This window comes from Gallus gallus, chromosome 7, assembly GCF_016699485.2.
Source record: "Gallus gallus isolate bGalGal1 chromosome 7, bGalGal1.mat.broiler.GRCg7b, whole genome shotgun sequence".
Taxonomy (NCBI): domain Eukaryota; kingdom Metazoa; phylum Chordata; class Aves; order Galliformes; family Phasianidae; genus Gallus; species Gallus gallus.
This window is the reverse complement of record NC_052538.1, coordinates 7160192-7180844: the sequence shown is the minus strand read 5'-3', so window position 1 is coordinate 7180844 and position 20653 is coordinate 7160192. Positions and strand designations below refer to the sequence as shown.

At 40.5% G+C, this 20653-nt stretch overlaps 1 protein-coding gene across 27 annotated transcripts in view; it reads left to right on the top strand.

Moving 5' to 3' along the window:
- The first annotated feature begins 108 nt into the window (after positions 1 to 108).
- PCNT (pericentrin) overlaps positions 109 to 20653 on the top strand; it is a 97782-nt gene continuing 77237 nt past the window's right edge. For 18 of the 27 annotated variants that reach the window (XR_005861545.2, XM_040703978.2, XM_040703985.2 and 15 more), the window contains exons 1-10: positions 109 to 258; positions 6051 to 6254; positions 9175 to 9225; positions 9891 to 10070; positions 11734 to 11877; positions 15388 to 15552; positions 15801 to 18335; positions 18419 to 18511; positions 18732 to 18908; positions 19829 to 20084. Coding sequence is in view for 26 of the 27 variants with exons in the window: in XM_040703978.2 (XP_040559912.1) it covers positions 214 to 258; positions 6051 to 6254; positions 9175 to 9225; positions 9891 to 10070; positions 11734 to 11877; positions 15388 to 15552; positions 15801 to 18335; positions 18419 to 18511; positions 18732 to 18908; positions 19829 to 20084 (3850 nt within the window). In the remaining variant the exon portion in view is untranslated. The remainder of the gene's footprint in view (positions 259 to 6050; positions 6255 to 9174; positions 9226 to 9890; positions 10071 to 11733; positions 11878 to 15387; positions 15553 to 15800; positions 18336 to 18418; positions 18512 to 18731; positions 18909 to 19828; positions 20085 to 20653) is intronic. The other 9 variants (XM_015289223.4, XM_046944036.1, XM_040703991.2 and 6 more) reach the window with 5 other exon arrangements.

Here is a 20653-nt window from a genome sequence, read left to right as displayed (position 1 = left end):
CCAATTCCCGCAGAGCTTCCTTCCTTCCCCGGCAGGCCGGTCCACCTCTTCTATCTGACTGGCCAGAGCTCACAGCTGCTGCTTTGCGATTGGCCAGTTGAGTCAAGCGGGCGGGGCGAAAGCCGTGGGGCGGCCATGACCGAAACTTCTGTGCCTGCCGCCGCGGTGTGATCTGCAGAGTGTTGGGGTTTTGTTGTTTGTGTCTTGTAGGGGATGGAGGAGGCGCGGATGCGCAAGCTGGAGGCTGGTAGAGCTAAGGTGAGGCGCGGTGCCTCGCTATTCCTGCGGGCTGTGAGCCTTGGCATTGTAGGGCGGGCGGAGGCCGCGGGGAGCAGCCTGGCAGAGAGCGGTGTTCTCCCTGCCCTGTGGGTTCGTGTTTGTTTGCGTTGTGTTTTTCTTTTTTCCCTCTCACGTTTCTACTGTTTCTCAAAGTATGTTTCCAGGGGAGAACCCCAGGAACGGGAGCTGCGTGCCCTGCCGCTCCAGCGCCGTGCCTGCGTCCCTCCAGCGGGGCTGCAGCCAGGGCAGGCCCTTGGGCGGTCGGCTGTCCGGTGGGGCCCCGCCGCGCGGATGGAGGCAAAGGAGGGTTCCGGGTGCGGGCTGTGGGCGTCATCACTGCTCCCTTTAGTACCTACGGTCTGTGGAGTGCACCTGTATGGCCACCTCTTGATGTGCACCAACCCTGGGAGCTTACCCTGGACTTAGACTTTGTTTTGGTGACTGTGTTGTTCAGGAAGCCGGTTTGTGGTGGTGTTATTAATTGTTCAGTATTTCTGCTGTTCTTTGAGCTGTTACTGCTGTACGCTTTCAGAAGTTATTGCTGAATGAGACAGTGGCATGCTAGCCCTCAGCCACAGGCTCTCTCAAAGAGATTTGGATCGATGGTAAGTTGAGTGTGAGTAAGTAGTGTGCCCAGGCAGCCTCCAAGGCCAACCATAGTCTGTGGTGCATCAACCATGATGCTGCTAGCCAGTCAAGGGAAGTGATTATCCTGCACTGGTGTGGCTTCACCTTGAATAGTATGCCCAGTTTTGGGCACCACAGTACAAAGAAGGACATAAAACTATTAGAGAGCCTCTGAAGGAGAGCTATAAAGATGGAGAATGTTCTAGAGGAGAAAATACGTGAGAAATGGCTGAAGTCTCATGGTTTGTTCAGCCCAGAAAAGGGAAGACCCCATCACGGCCAATGGCTTCCTTACAAGGGGGAGTGGAGGGGCAGGTACAGGTCTCCTCTTTGGTGCCTGCAATAGGATCTCAGGGAATGGCATGGAGCTGGGACAGGGTAGGTTCAGACTGGACACTGTGAAAAAGGTTCTTCACTGAGAGGGTAGTTGGGCACTGAAACAGTCTACTCAAGGTGGTGTTCATGGCACCAAGGTTGCTGCTGTTCAAGAGGTGTCTGAACAATGCTCTCAGACATATGGTCTGGTTTTTAGGTGGTCCTGTGTGGATCCAGAAGTTTGGCTCAGTGATTTTTATGGGTCTCTTCCAAGCTGGGGTATTCTTTGATTCTGTATTTCTGTCCGTCTGCCAGGATGGCAGTGGGACTGTAGCTGGAAGGAGCTGGCAGGGGCTGTACAGTGGTGTGGAGCTGTGTGCAGCTCACATCCTCTCATGGGCTGCAGCCTCTTTGCCAGCGCTATCCTTGTGGCCTCCTCCAGGCCTGTGGCATAGCTCTTCCTGCAAGGCACCTGCCAGGAAATCTGCTTTCTGCAGAAGCTTGGTGTGCATCTCTTTTATTTGCACTGGCTTTTTGCCTGCACCGTCCTCCTAGGGCTGTGCAGGTGGCAGTAGGAGCGTTACTGGGAGGGCAGCAGAAGCATTACTGGGAGGGTGGTAGGCTGTTGGCTGGCACTGTGCAAGCAGCATGACTTTTCCTGGCCTCACAGGTCTCAGCCAGGTGTGCACTCCTGCTTGGCAACTCTGCGTCCATGTAAGTGCTTTAGGGCACAACCCTCTGTCAAAGATAACATGATAGCTTCTTGCATTAATGTTGAAAATGAGAGCTTTGTGGAATTCCTTCCTCAAGTTAGGAAGTTAGATTAACTGTGGCAAGACTTCTGTTCAGTTTTCTTTTGTAACGCTTCTGTAAGTTCAGCGTCTGTTCATAGAAAAATGTTAAAGGCAAGTACGTAACAAGTTACTAGTTCTCACCTGTTTTATGGCTGCTGTTTGTCACTGGGAGAAGGAAAAAAATAGTAAAGGCTTGCATTAAGTTAAGCTCTTCATGCAGAGACAATGTTGTATCTTATTTTTTTCTTTCTTTTTTTTTTTTTAATTTTTCAATAAAGTTAGGTGCTTAATATCTTGTATCTCACCATTAAAAACAAAGAAAGAAATCCTTGGCAGCTCATTCAATGCTGCTGCTGCATGGAAAGGTGCCATGTGAGAGGAGGAGGAGGTGCGAAGTGGCAGAAATGAGTGTAGTGCTTCCTCTGCTTGCTAAAATATCACGGTATTGCATTATTTACCTAGCAGAATGGGGGCAATAGAAGGCTTTTTTTTTTTTTTTAAAGCACCTGGGCAAATTAATGGAAGTAATACTTAGTGGGAGTTATTAAGCATGAAGATATTATGTTTGGCACAGGAAAGCAAATATGAGCTGTGAATTCCTTGGTATGTTCATCTAGTCCCTAGCATTTCTTTGTGCTTGCCCTGTGTTTATGTCCTTAATTATGTGTTTGAACTTGGAAGTGCTAGCTTCTAACTAATGGGCCCAACTGGAGGAGATGAACCTTTTGTCTTACTCAGTGATCTTCCTCAGATCCTTAAGCCCACATTTGGACATGGGTGTGCAGCTGTGTAGGTGGGCTATGCGGTTGTGACTTGACTCAGAACTTCCTTTGGGTAGCCTGTGTTTTTGGAAGCTCTTGTGTAAGAGAGCAGAAGGGAAATTTTTTCCGTGTTCTTTTTCTGTCACTTATTGTAAGTGATTGGTTGCTACAAGCGGGTTGCTACTAGAATGTGGTCATGCTAACAGTGTCTGGTACTACTTGAACCTAGAGGTGCAAATTGTTTATTTTGTTGCCTCTCTCATCCATAGGTCTTAGTCAGGTAAGTAATGACCTAGGAAGGGGTTGTGTGTGTGTTTTCTTTTTCAAAGCAGTGCTTGAGTTATTATTTTCATATAGGAATAAAAACTCCATCACTGAAATGCCTTTGAAGCTACCACCAAATTATAACAAATATTCCAACTTCTATTTTAATTGGAAGCTATTATCACATTGCAGGTGCTACACACTGATTGTGTCAGGTTATTCAGATTTCCATTCTAATAAATGGAGTACTGTTAGCCACAGTAGTAATTGGGAAATGTAACTGTAGAACAAACGAAGGCAATGACAGAGCCTTTATTTGAGAAACAGGCACAATAGAAAAAGATATCAAAAAGAAATTAACTCACCCCTCCCGGTAACAGTTTGGAGAACTGGACCAGCTTAGGAATGTGACCCTCCCCCGTTCGTACCGTCGCGCCGCTGGAGAGAAGGGCGGGGGCAAAAAAGGTGACCCGCACAGACTCAGATTGCATAGGAAGTACTGCAGAGACAGAAGGGGTGGCTGCAGACCACCCCCCTGCTTCAGGCACCCACATACTCACGTAGCCCACCCATTGGTTGAGGCTGTGACCTTGGAATTCCACTATAGTAACAAAACCTGAATGCTCTGTTCTGGGCTTTTTGTTTTGGTGCCAGCTCACTTAGGGCACTGTGCCGCAAGTCTGCCCTGTGGTGAGTCACTGGGGGGACAGACAGCTTTGGGGGCCTGCCCTAGTACCACCAGTTTGCTGTTGTTACCTGTCTGGCACTGGTGAGGTGCAAACAGACCAGTAGCTGTGGAAATGCAGAGTGTTCTTCTTCACTAAGAGCTGCTTGGCATTCTGCGTGTGATGTTGCTGCTGGGACAGTGTTGGTGTACAAAGTTCTGGCTAAAAGTAAACCTATCTCTGCTGTGGTTCTGCTAGAAAGCAAGCTGAGAGTCAGGCCCATCAAGAGGGGTATGAAGGGGTCTCGCTGTGGTGAGGGATACAATCACTGTGAGGGATACAATCACTGTCATCTACTTCTTTCATATGCATACGCACTACTTCATGTTACTTGTCTGCATATGTGATGGTGCTATTGGAATGAGTCTTAAATTCATATAGCCGATTAAAGACTTTGGAAACCTGGTAATGACATAAAGGACACTTTTTCCTACCCAGTGATTCCAGAAATCTGCAGTGTTGGACTCCAGACGCTTTCACGGGACAACAAATCTAGTATTTCTCTGGAATTTTGGAGCAGTTAGTTTCTACACAATACTTACTCTGCTTTCCTAATTTTTAATGCACATGAACATGACAAAGTAAGTGGATTTTGCTGTTGCCGTTTTTTGCTTTTTTACTCTTTCAGATGTGTATTTAAAAATTTTCTACTTGTGTAGATGTTCAGTCATGGAAGATCGTGCTATTTTCATCCCAAATATCTTTCTTGCTCTTCCTTTGTGAAGTCATTGACAGGTGTCTAGGATGAGAACCTTCTCTGCCTGTTGTTTCTTATCTTTTCTGATTACTTTACTCCTATTTATCTGCTTCAGCAGCATCCTTCATTCTCCTGTTATTCTGCAGGTTTTCTCCTGTCCTGTTGTCCACGTTATCAGTGTAATTGGTGTAATAGCTATTTTGACACAATGCCATCAGTAAGTGCTAGAGTTAACAACTGATTTCAGAGGATGCTGTTTTTCTCATGACAGCTTTATTTACTGTCTTTTGCTATCTTTTCATTTTGCTTATTTGGCAAATCAATAGAGCATCTGGCAATCTTTGCTTTATCTGCGTTCATATTAAGCACTATGAAAACTACAGATTTTAACCAATTTAGAAAAGGTTATTTGTTTCTAAAAAGCCTAAATACTGGTAAGAAACTGGTGTCTTTCAGCAAATACACATTTTAAGCAGACTGAGTGTAGGTACTGCATATCTGTTGAACTAAGCTGTCAGACAGAAATGTCTGTAGTGAAACTGACATGTGTAAGGAGAGAACCTAACTGAGCCACGGGAAGTGACAGGACTTTTCTGTGGTGTTGCTGTATTGCAAGAAAGCCAAGCTAGGAAACAGTGTATTCTCATTTATATTGCAGATAGAACTTTAAAATTGGGACCATTTGTATCCCATCATCACTTTTACTATCTGTTCTATCTCATCACAAGGATACCTTAACAATGTAGTTGTAGCAGATAATCTTGGTGAAGGCTTTTTCCCGTACAATTGGGATGCCTGGATTTACACTGTGAGGGAGATGCTGCCTAGAAGTGCTGCCTAAATGTAATACTTGAGTTGAAAATAAGATAATCCTTTTTAAGCAGTTTAAGCTGCTAAGGAAAGTTGGGTAATAAATTCTGTCAGTGACATTCTTTACAAGTCCCTCGTGCTTCCCTGTGCTGTGATGGTCTGATTAAGTAGAACATCTGAATCTTCAACAGAAGAAATTAAAATGACCTGGCTTAATTAATTTTCTATTTATGTACTGTAGTCTGCTTTCTGGCTAGGAAGTTTCACTGTATTCTCTTAAGGGGGTGGCAGGGAAGGAGCATGAGGACTCACTTCTGTTAATTTTAGTCTTAATGCTTAGACTGGCAAAGATCTGTTTAGATGCATTTCTAAGGGTTGTTGTTTTTGCCTGTCTTGCAGAAAGGCTGCAAGAAAGGCTGTCCTACCCCGCCCTCCCCTCCCCCAAATGATTCTAGTATATTAACAATTTGTTCCTTTTCTAATTTGTCCTTCTGTAATTCTGGGTTGTCGTTGACATGCAAAGTTTTACTGAGTAAAATTTGATTTCTGTATTGAAATGAGTCTTTAGTACTAGTGTGATATTTCTTGTTTAGTTGCACAGATATCTGGTGTATTCTGAATGTGTTGGAAGTAAGAAGATCAAGCAGTTTTTCTGCAGATGTATATATTTTATCGAGCTGGGATATTCTTTGTCACCTATGAGTGTGTTAATCTTGTGGTCCTGCTACCTTTTTCTCACTTACCTCTCCCTGTATCTATTCCAATCTTTTATGCACAGTTTGCTCACTTCAGAGAACGAAAAGCAAAAAGCAATGTCACGCAGTCGCAGAAAAAGACGACGAAGAGGAAGGGCTCGTCTGTCCACACACATGACGTTCCACAGGAAGAGCACGCAGCAATGGGCCAAGGCTGTGATGTCGGTAAGGGTATAGAGAGTAAGGCTGAAGACACCAACTTCCTAGAGACAACAACAGAGACAGAGGTAAATCTTAGTATTTCTTGTGTTTCCACTTTTGTCCAACTGCAGATAGCAAGTATCTCAGGTGATTGTTTTGCTTAATTGAGTGTTAGCTCTCTGGTGCTGTCAGCTGGCTGCCACTGAGACATAAGTAAACTGACTTTTTGCATTTGTAGTAATTAACTTTCTTAAAAAATGATATAAATAACTGGGAATTTTTTTTTTAATGACTTTTTTTTCCCCACTAAATGAATCTCATCTAAACATCTCTACTATATGGAATGGATGGCTTGTTTTGTCAAGGAGCTGTCTGTAATTGAAAGATTTCAATTTATCAGGCCAGCTTTTGCTGCACTGAACTTCTTTTGGCATGTTTCTGAATCTCTGGCTGTGATCCATGAAATGGCAAATTCAGTCTGAAGTGTGTAGTAGGTTAGTAAAAGTATCAGGACTCTTTAATACTTGCTTTCATGCCACTTTGGTGGCTCAAATATACTTAACCTTTTCTGGACAACAACAACAACAAAATCTTTGAGTGTGTTCTTACCAAATATTGCCATGCCAAGCTAGCATAGACATTACTACAGTCTCTGACAAGCTTGTTTAAAATGTCTGTACATTTGCCTAATGTATTTTGGTATGTTTGTGCTAATGACCTGCTAAAGGTAGCCCTTTAATGAGTGCTGAAGGTAGTCATGTTAATAAATATAGAAACATATAGCCTGTGATACAGCTTGAGATTAGCGTACATCTACTGATAGTTGCCTGTCTGAATTGAACGGTTGCTTTCTTCACCTCACAAGCAAATTTTTGTCAGCTGTGGATGCTGACAAAAGACTTCTTTCTCATAATAAAAATAATGTAGTTTTGAATATTGTTAATAGGAATTTCTTGCTTTGGAAGTGGTTGGCTAGTGCTTTCACAAGCCTTAAAAGCTACAGTGCAACTATGACTACCAAAAACTTTTTCTCAGTCTGGGGATTTATGTAGGAAGTATTTCTGAGTGTGCTTCAGCATGTTTTTTCGGTGAAGATTTGTGAGTTTTGGGGAGGCAGTGCCTTCTGCATAAAAAGCAGCTCTCTAGCTGTTGGTATATTGTAAGAACATACAACAGTAGCATCAAACTCGTGTATTAGCAAACCTGAAACAATGGAGGATATTGTTTGTGTGAATTATCCTCTATTCTGTAGAGGAGGTATCCCTAGAGCTTTCAGGAGATCTTGAATGTAACATTAGGACAGCAAAGGCTTTTAGGAAGCTGCATACTAAGCTGTCAGCATTAGGAAAAAAACATACCATAGCTTCATCAGCAGTGCTCTTTTAAAATTCATGTTAACTTAAATTTAAAACAAAACTCTTATAGCTCCTAAATAGCATCTGTCAAAATAGCCCATTTTTAAAACAAATGGAATTGCTTTCTAGGTTACGTAGAAAGCAGTCAGTAGAAATTACTTAGTGCTGATTCAAAATAAAGAGAGGCTATGGGCTGCTTCTTTAAAATAGTGCTGATGTCTTTTTTGTTTTATGTTCTCTTTGGTAAGAGTTTAATATATTTGAAGCAGTTGGACTTAGTTAAGTATATGTGCCAGAAAACAGCGTTGCTTTTATAATTGCCTAAATGATTTTATTGTATTCAATGATCTCATTCTGTCAACAAACTTAGATATATTTAATGATAGATTGTAAATATTTTTGAGTTCTTAACAGACTGCAGAAGCAGAATGCAGAGCATCAAATTTCAGTGGTGTGTCTTAGCCTGTAAGTTTTGATTAGGCAATCATAATACTTTTAAAATTTCTGCATTTATTTCATTTCGGTCAGTTTTGGGGCTTGTCCTGTTTAATATCTGTATTGATGACCCGGATGAGGGCACTGAGCATACCTTCAGTAAGTTTGCAGATGGCACCAGACTGGGAGGAAGCATCAATCTGCGTGAGGATAGGAAGGGTCTACAGAGGGATCTGGACAGGCTGGATTGCTGGGCTGAAACCAATGGGATGAAGTTCAACAAGACCAAGTGCTGGGTGCTGCACTTTTGCCACAACAACCCCAGGCAATGTTACAGCCTTGGGGAACAGTGCCTAGAAGACTGTAGAGGAAACGGACCTGGGGGTATTGGTCAGTGTTTGGCTGAACATGAGCCAGCAGTGTGCCAGGAAGCGGCCAAGAAGGTTGACAGCATCCTGGCTTGTATCAGAAATAGTGCAGCCAGCAGGAGCAGGGAAGTGATCGTCCTTCTGTACTCATCACTGGTGAGGCTGCATCTCGAATGCTGTGTTCAGTTTCGGGCCCCTCAGAATGAGAAAGACATTGAGGCCCTGGAGCACCTCAGAGAAGGGCAGTGAAGCTGTGAGGGATCTGGAGCACAAGTCTTATGGGGAGCGGCTGAGGGAACTGAGATTATTTAGTCTGGAGAAGAGGAGCTCAGGGAAACCTTATTGTTCTCTACAACTGCCTGGAAGGAGGTTGTGGCAAAGTGGAGATTGACCTCTTCTCCCAGGTAACTAGTGATAGAACTAGAGGGAATGGCCTCCAGTTGCACCAGGAGAGGTTTCGGTTAGTCATTAGGAAAATCTTCTCTGAAAGAGTGTTCAGGCGTTGGAACAGTCTGCTGAGGGTAGTGGTGGAGGTCCCGTCTCTGGAGGAGTTCAAGAGATGTTTACTTGTTGTACTGAGGAATGTGGTTACACGGAAAACATAGGTGATAGGTGGATGGTTGGACTGGTTGATCTTGTAGGTCTTTTCCAACCTTGGTGATTCTGTGATTTATGTGACCATGGACGATCAACTGAGTTTAGCGTTAAAGTCAGTCTTCAGTCAATTATGTGTTGTTTCACGTTGTGGATCTTCCTGGCTCATGCTTAGTGTGTTTCCAAAATAATCATGCTTTTCCTTTCGCACCTGGAAAAAATGGCCATGATGTCGTGTTTTGTTTGTTTACCAGGGGAGTGCTGATTTGTCCATCCAGGATATAGTGGTCAATCTAGCAGCTGAAATAAGTGAGAAAGAAAATGTATTTTACAAAAGGTGCTAATATGTATGTGAAGGAAGAATATAACTTAATAAAATGCTGCATATAGATAGATTAGTTATTGCACATTGCTATAAAGTGTTAGGTGATGTGATTTCTCTATTTTGCAGTCTAAAACTGCTGCTTATGTATGTGTGTGTGTGTGTGTGTGTGTGTATATGGTTGCAAAATTGGTTGGTAAGAGAAGTGTTGGCACTAAAATCATAGAGCTTGTCTGGAGAACTTTGAAAGATGTACTTAATTGAAAAGTAAGCTTGTTTCTTGTATTGGTTCATATATTAAGAACAAAACATAACTAAAATATAATGTCTCTTCCAACAGAATTGTAATGATAGCGCTCCTAAGAAGCTGCACTGTTAATTTGAGCAATTTCTTCTTTGCATTTACTTTTTAGAATTTGCATTTCTTTGCATTTACTTTAAAGAATTACAAACTTTGCATTTAACAGAAACTTTATTTACAGAGTTATAAACAACATTTATGTATATCAGCATTTATGTTGATTCATTTCAGCAAATTTATTAAAAGAAATTTTTAAGCTTTCATGTTAATTTATATTCAGAATTGTCATAGAATAGAAATTATGCTTTGTTTTGATGATTAAAATCATTTTTCTTTCTTTTATGAAGAAAGTTGCAGTACATTCTGCTGCAGAATATAGTGAGCTTGATGATAAGATGCGTCAAACAAGAATAGCTGAGTTAGAGAAGAGACTTCTGGAGAAACAGCAAGCAGTTGGAAGACTTACTGTGCAGATGAATGAACTACAGGAACAACTTAGCCAGCATAGGGACTCAATGCAGCTTCAGGTATGTTTCATAATAACAAGGATAATTCTACTTTAAATCTTAAAATATGTAGGAGACAAAACCCAAAGTATTTATTGCTTGTATTGAAAAGCATTTCACCTTGTTAACGTATGCTACCAAAAGCAATACTTATGTCTTTCCTTTACCAGTTTGTGCAGTTGTTGTTTGGGCCTTCATATTGTTTGAATCAAATGTTAATGAAGTAGTTTTATTTTGAGAGATTGTTGGAGCTTGATTTAAAAGAACAGAGCTTGTACTTTTACAAACAGTGATGTAAAAAATACACGTATCAAGGTCAAACTGAAAATGGTAGGGAAGAAAAACAAAACAAAACCTAATGTACACTTCAAGCTATTGAAAAGGAAGAACTTACTGAAATCACAGTGTTTCTGTGGATATACCTGGGTACCACTTAGTAAATACAGCTTGTGCCAAAAGAGGCACGGGCCCCCTTGCTGGTGCAGAACAAAGACCTTTACTGTAGGTGCTTACAACCTTTTATACCCAAGCAACAAGCCGTTGGTCACATGTCGGAGCCAGGCACCTCGTGTGTGTTGTATTTGGGGGCAAGTAGCTGCTGAGCTTGTTCACTCATTTGCTAGGTCTTATGTTCATCCCACAACAGCCGGTCTCCTTCTGAACTGAATCACAGAATCATTAAAGTCTGAGATCAGAGTCCTGCTGTCCATGTATCACCAATATTGCCTGCTAAACCATGTCTCTTAAGTACATTTACCCTTTCTTTAAGCACTTCCAGGAACAGTGACTCTGCTGTTTCCCTGCGCAACCTGTTCCACTGCCTAACCACTCTTTCTGAGAATAAATTCTTCCTGAACATTCATGTGGTATCGCACGCTTCCTTCCTCCCCACTCCAAAATGATAGAGATCATTTACACTTGGGGTTTTTTGTGCATTTTTTAGTTTTTTTTTTTTTTTTTTTTTTTTGGTACGCACAAATGATTAAGTAGGATAAGGTGAACTTTATCAAACTTACATATACCTTTCCCTGTAAAAAAAAAATTTGAAAAGGTATTTTAAAATTCCTTTCTCTAGCATTTCTGTGTAAAGGTAAATGATCAAGTGCATCCAAAGAATAATTGCTTCTTACTTTACATGTTCTTTGTTTCAAAGTCCTTATAGAAGAAAAATGTTTCCTGATGGTGAGAAATACGTTGAAAAGGTTATGATTACTGTTAAATATGATGTAACCCATCTCATTAGCTTTCTTTCACAGGACTGAAGAGATCACACAGGGAAGATTTCAGAGCGTACTGAATAACTTAGTTGCCTGTGGAAAAAAATTGCTTTTACACGACTAAGAGCTTTGAAATTTAAAATAGTTTTTTTCATTATTGGTATCTTATCATTTGCTTAAAAAACAGAACAGTTTTAATTACCTCCTTCATCTCTTTGCAATCAGCAGAAGATTTCTTTCGTCATTCCTGCTATTGTGTTTTAACAGAAATACTTGTGGTTCTATCATGTGAGCTTGATTCCTGCTATTGTGTTTTAACAGAAATACTTGTGGTTCTATCATGTGAGCTTGTTAAGTCTTCCATGTAACCATAAATGCTATTCTATTGTCTTTGTGTTAAGCAAACTTAGATGGTTCCTACTATAAGAATATCTTCATTTCAGAAGTATTTCTTGTGTATCACATAGGAAACAACTATTCAAGAGCAGAATGAAGTCATAAGGAAACTAACAAGCTGCCTTCAACAAACAAGGAAGGATTGGGATGACTTGCAAGAAGAGGCTTCACATGTAGCTGATCAGATCCATGGCTTACAACTTCAGTTGCATGAGGTGCACTCCTTGCCTAATTTTAACTATGTTACAAAGAGGGAATAAAAACAAATGTGTTTGCAATGTTAAATTTTTTTAAAAAAGCACCGCATACCTCTTATCACATACCTCTTCTTACTTCAGTTTGCAGTGCAGAGGTGAAAATGATTTCAGGGCAAGGCCTGAAATGCAGTGCTTTGATGGAGCAAATTCTCAGCTACAAAACACTGTTTTTCATCACAGTCACCACCATTAGCTATTCATTTTTGTCAGCCATGAACAAGCGCCTGTGTGCTGTGATCGTAAAAAAAAAAAATCAGTAGGATACTACTGCCATTCCACCAATATGCGCCTGTGATGGTGTGGGCCAATGTAGTTAATTAGGAGGCATTACTTCTGGAGTAGTCGGCATAAAATTTGCAAGATAGTTAATGTGTATGACTAACAAAACTTGTTATCGCGGAGTTATCTGAGTCTGTGACAATGGGCAAAAAAACCCCTCCTTTTTCTTCTCAGCGTGGCTGGCCCCAAGGCGGGTCGTGCGCTCCGGTAGAGGGGAAGAAGGGGAGGGGTAGGAAGACAGCAGATGGGTCGAACAAAAAAAAGAAAAGAAAACAAAACAAAACAAAAAAACAACGGCAACGATCTGAGGAGGAACGGTAATTTACTAAATCCAACAAAATCAGACAAAATGAGAGAGACAAGAGTATTCAAAATACGAGATAGTAGACGAAGTAGTCTTAATCTAGTAGACTGCAGGGGAAGCACGTGCTTTTCTCCGCGGCAAACCGAGAGAGCCAGCGAACGGCTGCTGTCTGGCCAGCAGCTCCACCTTTCTTTCTTGGCGCTCCAGATCCTTCGGGAATGCCGCTCCGCTCCTCCCCTCCCCTCCGAAGACCCAAAATGCTCGTAAAAGGTAGTCCACGGAAGCAGAACATTAACTCTTTAACTCTTGCTGTTTTACGTGATGTTCTGATGTGGAATACTGACAACACCACGACACTTGTTTTAATTAAAAAAAAATTAAAAACTTAAAGGAGAGCAACAAAAACATAAAACTAGTGGGAAATTTGACCTTGTTTTTGTGAAACTAATGCATCAGTCTGGTTTGATGGAAATGATTGCAGTTCTTAGTGAGGTCTCAAGGTGCTCATCAGTGATTTTTGATGAAATTTTATTCTTCCTGTACTTCATCCTTGAAAATGGTTGTTCACAATTGTATGTACTGCCAAAAAGCAATAACATGAGTAAGGCGTGACTGTGAAGCCAGGGATCTCTTTGGGAAGACAGATATAAAAGTCTGGTAAAGAGACATGATCAATAATAAGACACGATCAGATAAATAAATTTATGTTGACTGAAAATGGAGTAGAAAATATACAAAAAAATTGTTCATTTATTTATTTTTAGAAATCTTTAAGGTCATTCTCAAATTCCTTTTTCAAAATGGAAAGCATGGGTGCATATTTTTCTCTGTTCACAGGACTGTATGTATCTGATGTATGAAAATGCATGCAGTTATTTGCCATAACTTGAGTTAGCACCACTCCCAATCACGCACTGATCTTTGGTTATTGCTGAGCAATGGGTGTGTGCCTGGGACCTGGCCACACTGCTCTGGGGGGAAGACTTGCTGCCCTGAGGCCACGGGGCAGGGGTTGGCTGCAGAATGGGCTAGACCACATGTGCCCCATAGGCTGTGAGTTGGACGCGCCTGCTCTAATAGTTTTGTGTCCTTTTTGCATTGTGGTGCCCAAAACTGTACACAGTACTCAAGGTGAGGCTGCACCAGTGCAGTGTTGAGTGCAACAATCAATTTGCTTGACTGGCTAGCAGTGTTGTGGTTGATGCACCCCAGAGTATGGTTGGGCTTCCAGCCTGCCTTGGCACACTGTTAACTCATGTTTAAATTGCGTTTGACTGTGACTCTGAGATTCTTTTCAGTGGAGTGCTCTTCAGCATCTCATCCTCACAATATGTATGGAGAGCTGCTCCTTCCTAGGAGGAATCCAGTGGCAATTTTTCTTGTTAAACTTCATGTTGTCAGTTGTTGCCCAGCTCTTGAATTTGTCTAGATCTCTCTGTGAGGCCACTCCAGCCTCGATGGAGTCACCAGCTCCTTCCAATTTAATATCATCAACAAATTTATTCGGAACACCTTCTAGTCCTACATCCAAGTCATTTATGAAAACATTAAAGAGAACTGGTCCTACAGTGGAGCCTTAGGGAACTCTGCTAGTCACTGGCCACCAGCATGATGCAGCTCTATTTTAATATAACTCTTTGGGCCCAACCCATTACCAAATTGCTCACCTGTCACATTGTGTTTTTGTCTAGCTCTATGCTGGAAATTTTGTTCAGAAGGATAGTGGGAGAAAAGGTATTAAAAGCTATGCTGAAATCCAAAAAGGTAACATCATCTGGCTTCCCTTGGTCACGCTAGATGGGTGTCCTTGTCATAAAAGGAAATAAATTTAGTGCAACAGGACCTTCTCCTCATGAACTGACGTTGGCTGTTACCAATGACCTCATTGCCTGTCAGGTGTTTTTCCAGTACCTCTCAGCATAACTTTCTCAGGAGCTGAAGTGAGACTGTCAAGTCTGTTTACCATGGTCTTCTTTCTTGCCCTTGAAAAGTGGAATAATGTTAGTTTCCAGTCAACTGGGACCTCTCTAGATTCGTAAGACTGTTGAAAAATAATTGAGCAAGGCCTTGCAGTGTCATTGGCCAGCTCTCTGAGTATCCGGGAGGAATCTCTTTGGGCCCCCATGGACTTGTATGCATCTATGTGGAGCAGGAAATCCCACACAAGTTCATGGTTGGCTGGGAGTTGTTCACTACTGTGGTCACAGTCCTCCAACTCAGTGCCCCTGGGGTCCTAGAGCTGATGAGTGATATTAAAGAAAGAGACAATGAAGTCATTAAACATTTCTGCTTTGTCTATGTCTGTGTTTGTAAGGTGACCATTTCTCATCAAGTAATGACCAATGTTCTCTCTGGTCCTCCTCTTGTTAATGTATTTAAAAAAACCTTTTTTACTGTCCCCCCCCCTACTACTGAGCAGCTTCAACTCTGAGCTTTGACCAGTATGGTGATAGGTGAAAGTACTAAGGCTGGCTTGAGCATATTGATACTTTCTTGGCTTCAGCAAAGTTTTTAGAAAAATGCATTCTTTTTTACCATTTGGGTGAGTGGGAGCAAAAAAAGCCTTTAGTATTCACTGTGAAATCCTTTGCAGAAAAGACTGTATTCATTGACTTCTTACCAAAATGTCCAGTCCACTGGAGGTCCTGACTCATTGTGGGGGCTTTGTAGAAGTGAATTAGTTAACGTTATATTTTGCTGTAAGTAATAGTATTTCAAATGTTGTCTGTTGTGTGACTTTTTAAGGCTTTTCTTATCCACTGAGAGTGGAAGATGCATAGAATATATCTGTATTCAACGAATACAATACATTTTATGCATACCGTGGGATTGGTTTAGGAGTTATATAAATTTTCTTCTGACTGGGAGTAAACTTATGTGTTCAGGTTAATGTGATGCTGAAGAGTAAAGGCTCTGGGAAGAAAGAGGTATTAGAAGCCCAGCAGCAAATGTCCTTGTTTCAGAGCAGTCTCCAAGAACAAAATGCACGTTTGGAGATGCTGCATCAGAGAGCATATGACCTGGAGGTACAGCTTGAGTCTTCTCAAAAGGTAAAATTGTTTAAAGTACCTTTATAGTTATAAGTTAGTCAGTTGGCTTGCAATTTTGCAAGCTGGGATGGTTCTTTTTGGAGGAAGAGCCTGCGCTGAACATATAATTTGTGCATAAGGCCAATGTTACTCTGTGTACTTAAGGGAAAATGTTAATTGTGAAGAGACATAAAAAACAAGAGACTTAAGGAACTTAAAGTATGTCATATTTCAGTGGTAAATTTCATATGTAATATTTTATTTTTAAGAATACCAAAGATAAGGAATGTCTGCTTGCCCCAACGGAAGAGGGTATGAAAGATACAATACAACAGCTATATGAAAGCGTAGGAGAAAAAGGAGACTGTATTAAAAGTCTTCAGGATCTACTGGCATCAGAAAGATTCAATTTGTCTATACTACAACGTTCTCTTTCTCTCCGGGACTCAGAAATAAAAGAATTAAAAAATGAAATAACCTTAACCAAAATGAAAGAACAGCAACATATTGAAGAACTGAAAGTGAATCATGAAAAGGATGTTTGCAGACAGATAGAGCACTTGAAGGTTGAGCTGGAGAAATGTCATAGAAAAGAGACTGCAGAAGCCAACCAGATATATGAAGAAGAAATGATTTTAAAATATAAAAGTGAACCTGGACAGTTAAAAAAAGAACTCACTGCTCTGAATTCTGAAGAACGCATTCAGAATTTAAATAGAATAATAATTAACTTAAATAATAGTCTTCATGAATCTGAAATTAGTAAAGAAAATTTGAGAAAGGAACTTGTAAACCAACAGGAAAACTTTCAGAGAGAAAAGACTGAGGTTGAGATGCAATATAAAGTTCTAATTAACGATCTTAAGTCTCAGCTTTCAAAGGCAAAAGAGCAGGTCAAAGAAGCCCAGCGGTATGAGCAGGAAAAGCAGTGCTTGAATGAAGAGATTCAGAAACTGCATTATTTCATCCGGGAATTAAATAAAAAGCGACTTTTTGAGGCAGAAAAAAGTAAAGATGCAAAGCAAAAGCATGATGAAGAGACTGTCTCCAATAAAAACCTAAGGGAAATACGAACTTTACCAGATATATTGGAGTTGCAGACAATGAAGCTTGAGAAGATGTTGAATGAACCACACCGATTTAAAGAAGAGCTAGATCCTGACAAACTAGATTTCCAGTGTCAACTGAGAATAGATTCAGTTAGGGATGAATCAGAAGAAATAGTGTGTTCAAAGATCAGAGAGCATAATGAAAGCAGTGGAGATCACTTGTATGAAGAACCATTGCCAGAACTAGGATTTTTCACTACTGATGAAGAGATACTATCAAAATATCTTGTCTTCACGGAGAGACCAGAGCAGTCATATGTGTCAGGCTGTTCTGAAGGTTATACCATTGAAGAAGATAAACACAGTAGGTCTGGGTTAGACAGTAATGTGTTTTCAGATCCCAGCACAGATTTTAAACCTCCTCAATTAAACTTTGACCTTGATGAAAAAACATGCCATTGGAGTTTGACTAAAGAGACATTTGAAGAGACCAAGATGGAAGCAGAGGCCCTCATTTCATTTTTGTCAGATGGCTCTCCACTGCAAAACAAAATAAGCGACTATGGTGATGTAAAGGATGATGAGAGAGCTTGTGTATTAGAGAGATGTGTGAAGCTAACTGAGCAGCTCCACAAAAAAGAGTCAGCCTTGAAGAAATCTCATCAGGAGACCCAAGAAGCTGTTGAAAAATGGAAAAAAGTAATGGCTGAGCTCTGTGAAATTAATGTGGAATTGAATAAGGAACGTGAAGCACGGCTATGTTGTGAAGAACAACTTCTTCAGAAAACAGAGAGGGAGAAAGAACTTGAAAACAAAATAAACCTCCTAGTAAAGCAAAAGGATGAGGATGGAAGCCAATCTTCCTCTGTCACAGAGCCTATAGCACAAGCATCTAAATCCTCTACCTGGCAACAAATGGTAAAAGACCTCCAGGAGGAAAGACAGAAGTCCTCTGCCTGGCAAGAAATGGTGAAAGAGCTCCAGGAGGAAAAAGAAATGTTGATGGTGCAGTTGCGAACTCAGGAGCAGTTAGTGAAAGAAGTTCAAGAGCAGAAAATAGCTTCTGATTCTGTAACAAGTGAAGTACAGACTCTTTTTGGACGTCAGTTGGCTGCTTTGCAAAGTCAAAGGGATCGAATGCAGAACCAACTTGATGCTCAGAAGGCTAAAAACCAGAGAATAACAGAGCTGCTTGGTCAGAAAACCATACTGGAAGAGACAATGCTAAAAGAACAGGCGTTGCTCAAAGCAGAAATCAATAACAAAGAGCAAGACTTAGCACTCTTAGTGAAAGAGAAAACAGTATTAGGAGAGAGATTATCAGTCATGGAGGAGGATCTAGGAAAAGCAGAGAGAGCATTAGCAGCAAATGCTAGCATCATTGCAGATCTTGAGAAAAATATACATGAAGTTAATGCTGAAGTGCAAAATGTCAAAGAAGTACAGGAGTGTGAAAGACTAAGCTATGAGGATAGGCTGAACTTGAACAACAGGGAAATTAATAAACTTCATGCTGAAATAAAGGCAAAAAGTACTGAATTCGGTGAGAAAGAAAGCCAACTGATTGAAGAAATAGCTCATTTGAAGAAGGTTCATTTGGAGCTTGAAAATTACTTGCGGGAATCCTTTCAGTCTGTACAAGATGCAAAGAAGGCACAGTGTGAGATGATGAATTATTACAAGGAGGAAATTGTTAAAATGGAGAGTCAGCACCTTGCAGAATTAACTAAACTGAGTTTGACACACAAGAAGGAGGTAGGCAACACCAGTAATGGCAGGTTTTGGATTTTGGAATACTTAAAAGTAGTCATTGCAAATGTTTGTATCCCTGTTTTCAGATAGAAGAATTAAATGCTGAAATAAAAGATAAAGTTGAAAAGCAAAAGAAGTTGGAGGAAGAAAGAGTAGAACAGCTTGCTTTAGTAAAAAAGGTAAATAGTGCAATCAAGATTATTTCAGAAAAATAAACTCATCCTGCATTGTTTGTCACCTAAGCAGTATAAATGTTCTGGAGATGGAAAAATCTATCAAATGTTCTATTTTGACTTTGATTTGGGTCTGGGGTAAAGAGAATTTTCAGTCAGTAACTTTATAGTGGGGGCTAACCAGCACTGTTGTAAAGAAAACCCTTTATCTGAGCATTCTGTGCAGGTACATGAACGAGAGCATGACCGTGAAATTTCTGAACTGATTGCTAAACATAAAGAGGAAATGGAGGAGCTCCGTGCTGAACTTCATAAAGAAAAGCTACACCTGTTGGATGAACTTCAGCAGCAAATGGCAGCCACACATAAAGCAGAGATTGAGTATGCCCAGCTCCAATCACAGGTAAAATAAATTCACTAATTACTGTGTTCATTACAAAGAGAAGGGTCTGTAATTTTGTCCATACTAGGTATGCTATTTTATATAATGCTGTAATTGAGTTACAGATATTTCCTTGGTGGGTGGTAATAGGTTTTTTCTGCAGGTGCTCTTCCGGGTCATCTTCTGTGGTTGTATTTTAACATTAATTTCAAAGGAAACGGAATGCTTCGATTTCTAATTTTTTTTTTATAAGTTTAATAAATGTATACATTTTAAAACCCCAACATTTTAATTATCCCACTAATTACATTTGTTGAATAATTGCTTTTGTGTGAAATTGAAGTATGCAAACCTGACTTCCTTCTAAGTATTTGCCTTTTTTTTTTTTTTTTTTTTTTTTTTTTAACAATTCCACTAAATGTAAAGTGGAAAGACTATGTCTAGTCTTAGGCCAAGTGCAAGATGCTGGTGTACTGTTTAGTTTGTTTAGGAAATAAAACTTTCAGTCAGTCTGTTTTAGCTGCCAGTTTTAATTGATGAATATTCACTATTTTTGTTGAATTTAGTTTCCACATTTCCAATACCATTGTCTAGTCTGTAATAGATAATGAAGGAATGGGATGTGCACATGCTCTGTTCCAAGGACATTGTGCAAGAATGGTCGTACGAAGGTATTTTGTAAGAGTTGCAGTTAAGAGGCAGATAAGTAAAGCTTACTTTGCACTGGAAATTATTGGTAAATTTCACTGCAGTAGCTTATATAAGTCAACTCATTTTCAGAGTTCTGTCAGTGCCATGAAGAAACACTTTTCAAGTACAGAAAAGCAAAACTTAGAGGTGTTAACAGTTGAAAGCAATTCAAACTGAAACTGATGGTGGAAAAAAAAGTGAACACCTGTTGTTGGAGAAGAAGCTAAAATGTTTTTTCTTCTCCATTACAGACACTTCACAGCCTTGAATTGGAAGCATTACGCCTAAGCTTAAACAATTTGCATACCTCTCAGCTTGAGCTTACTCAGTCCAACTTGAGAAAAGAAAAGGAAACTGCACTTGTGGAGCTACGGGAGATGCTCAATGATAAGCGTGCTCAGGAGATAGCAATTCTACAAAGCCGCCATCAGCTGGAGTGGGAGAAAATTAAAGAACGTTGTTTGAAGGAAAAAGAAGACCTAACGTCAAAGTATCAGCAAGAATTAGGTATTAAATCTAGGAATAACAGATGAGAGATTGAAATTCAGTCAGTATTATTCTGCCTTTTGAGGTTTCTGTCATGATGTAGAGTTGGCCTTATGATTGAAGGCTGATATTGCCTAGAATAGGTATAGTGGATAGACTTGCATGTGCAGGATTAAACCTTAAGTGCAAAAATGAAGTTATCCAGACCTAACCTTAACTCTTCTTCAACTATGTGCATGTCTTGCAGTTATGTCTGCAAAACAGCAGTATACAGAACTAGTTGCTTTCAGGAAGCATTAGACAGGGCTGTCCCAAATAATTTACTTGGTGCAAAGAGTAGAGCTCTCCTATTCATGTTGCTTAAGGGTTTTTATTGCCTTACGTCAGCACTGACTACTGTTGTGTTTCTGACAAGATGTGTAAATACTTACTGCCTTGCCCACTCGTTGGTTTCAAAAGTAGGAGAAAGGACTTGGGGAGGAACTGAAAGAGTCAGTGTGAACTTGTACCAGGTGTTCTGTGTAAGAACCAGAAGGAAAGCCACAGCTGTCAATACTGAAGCTCTGCTGATGGTGCTGTGTGCATTCTGG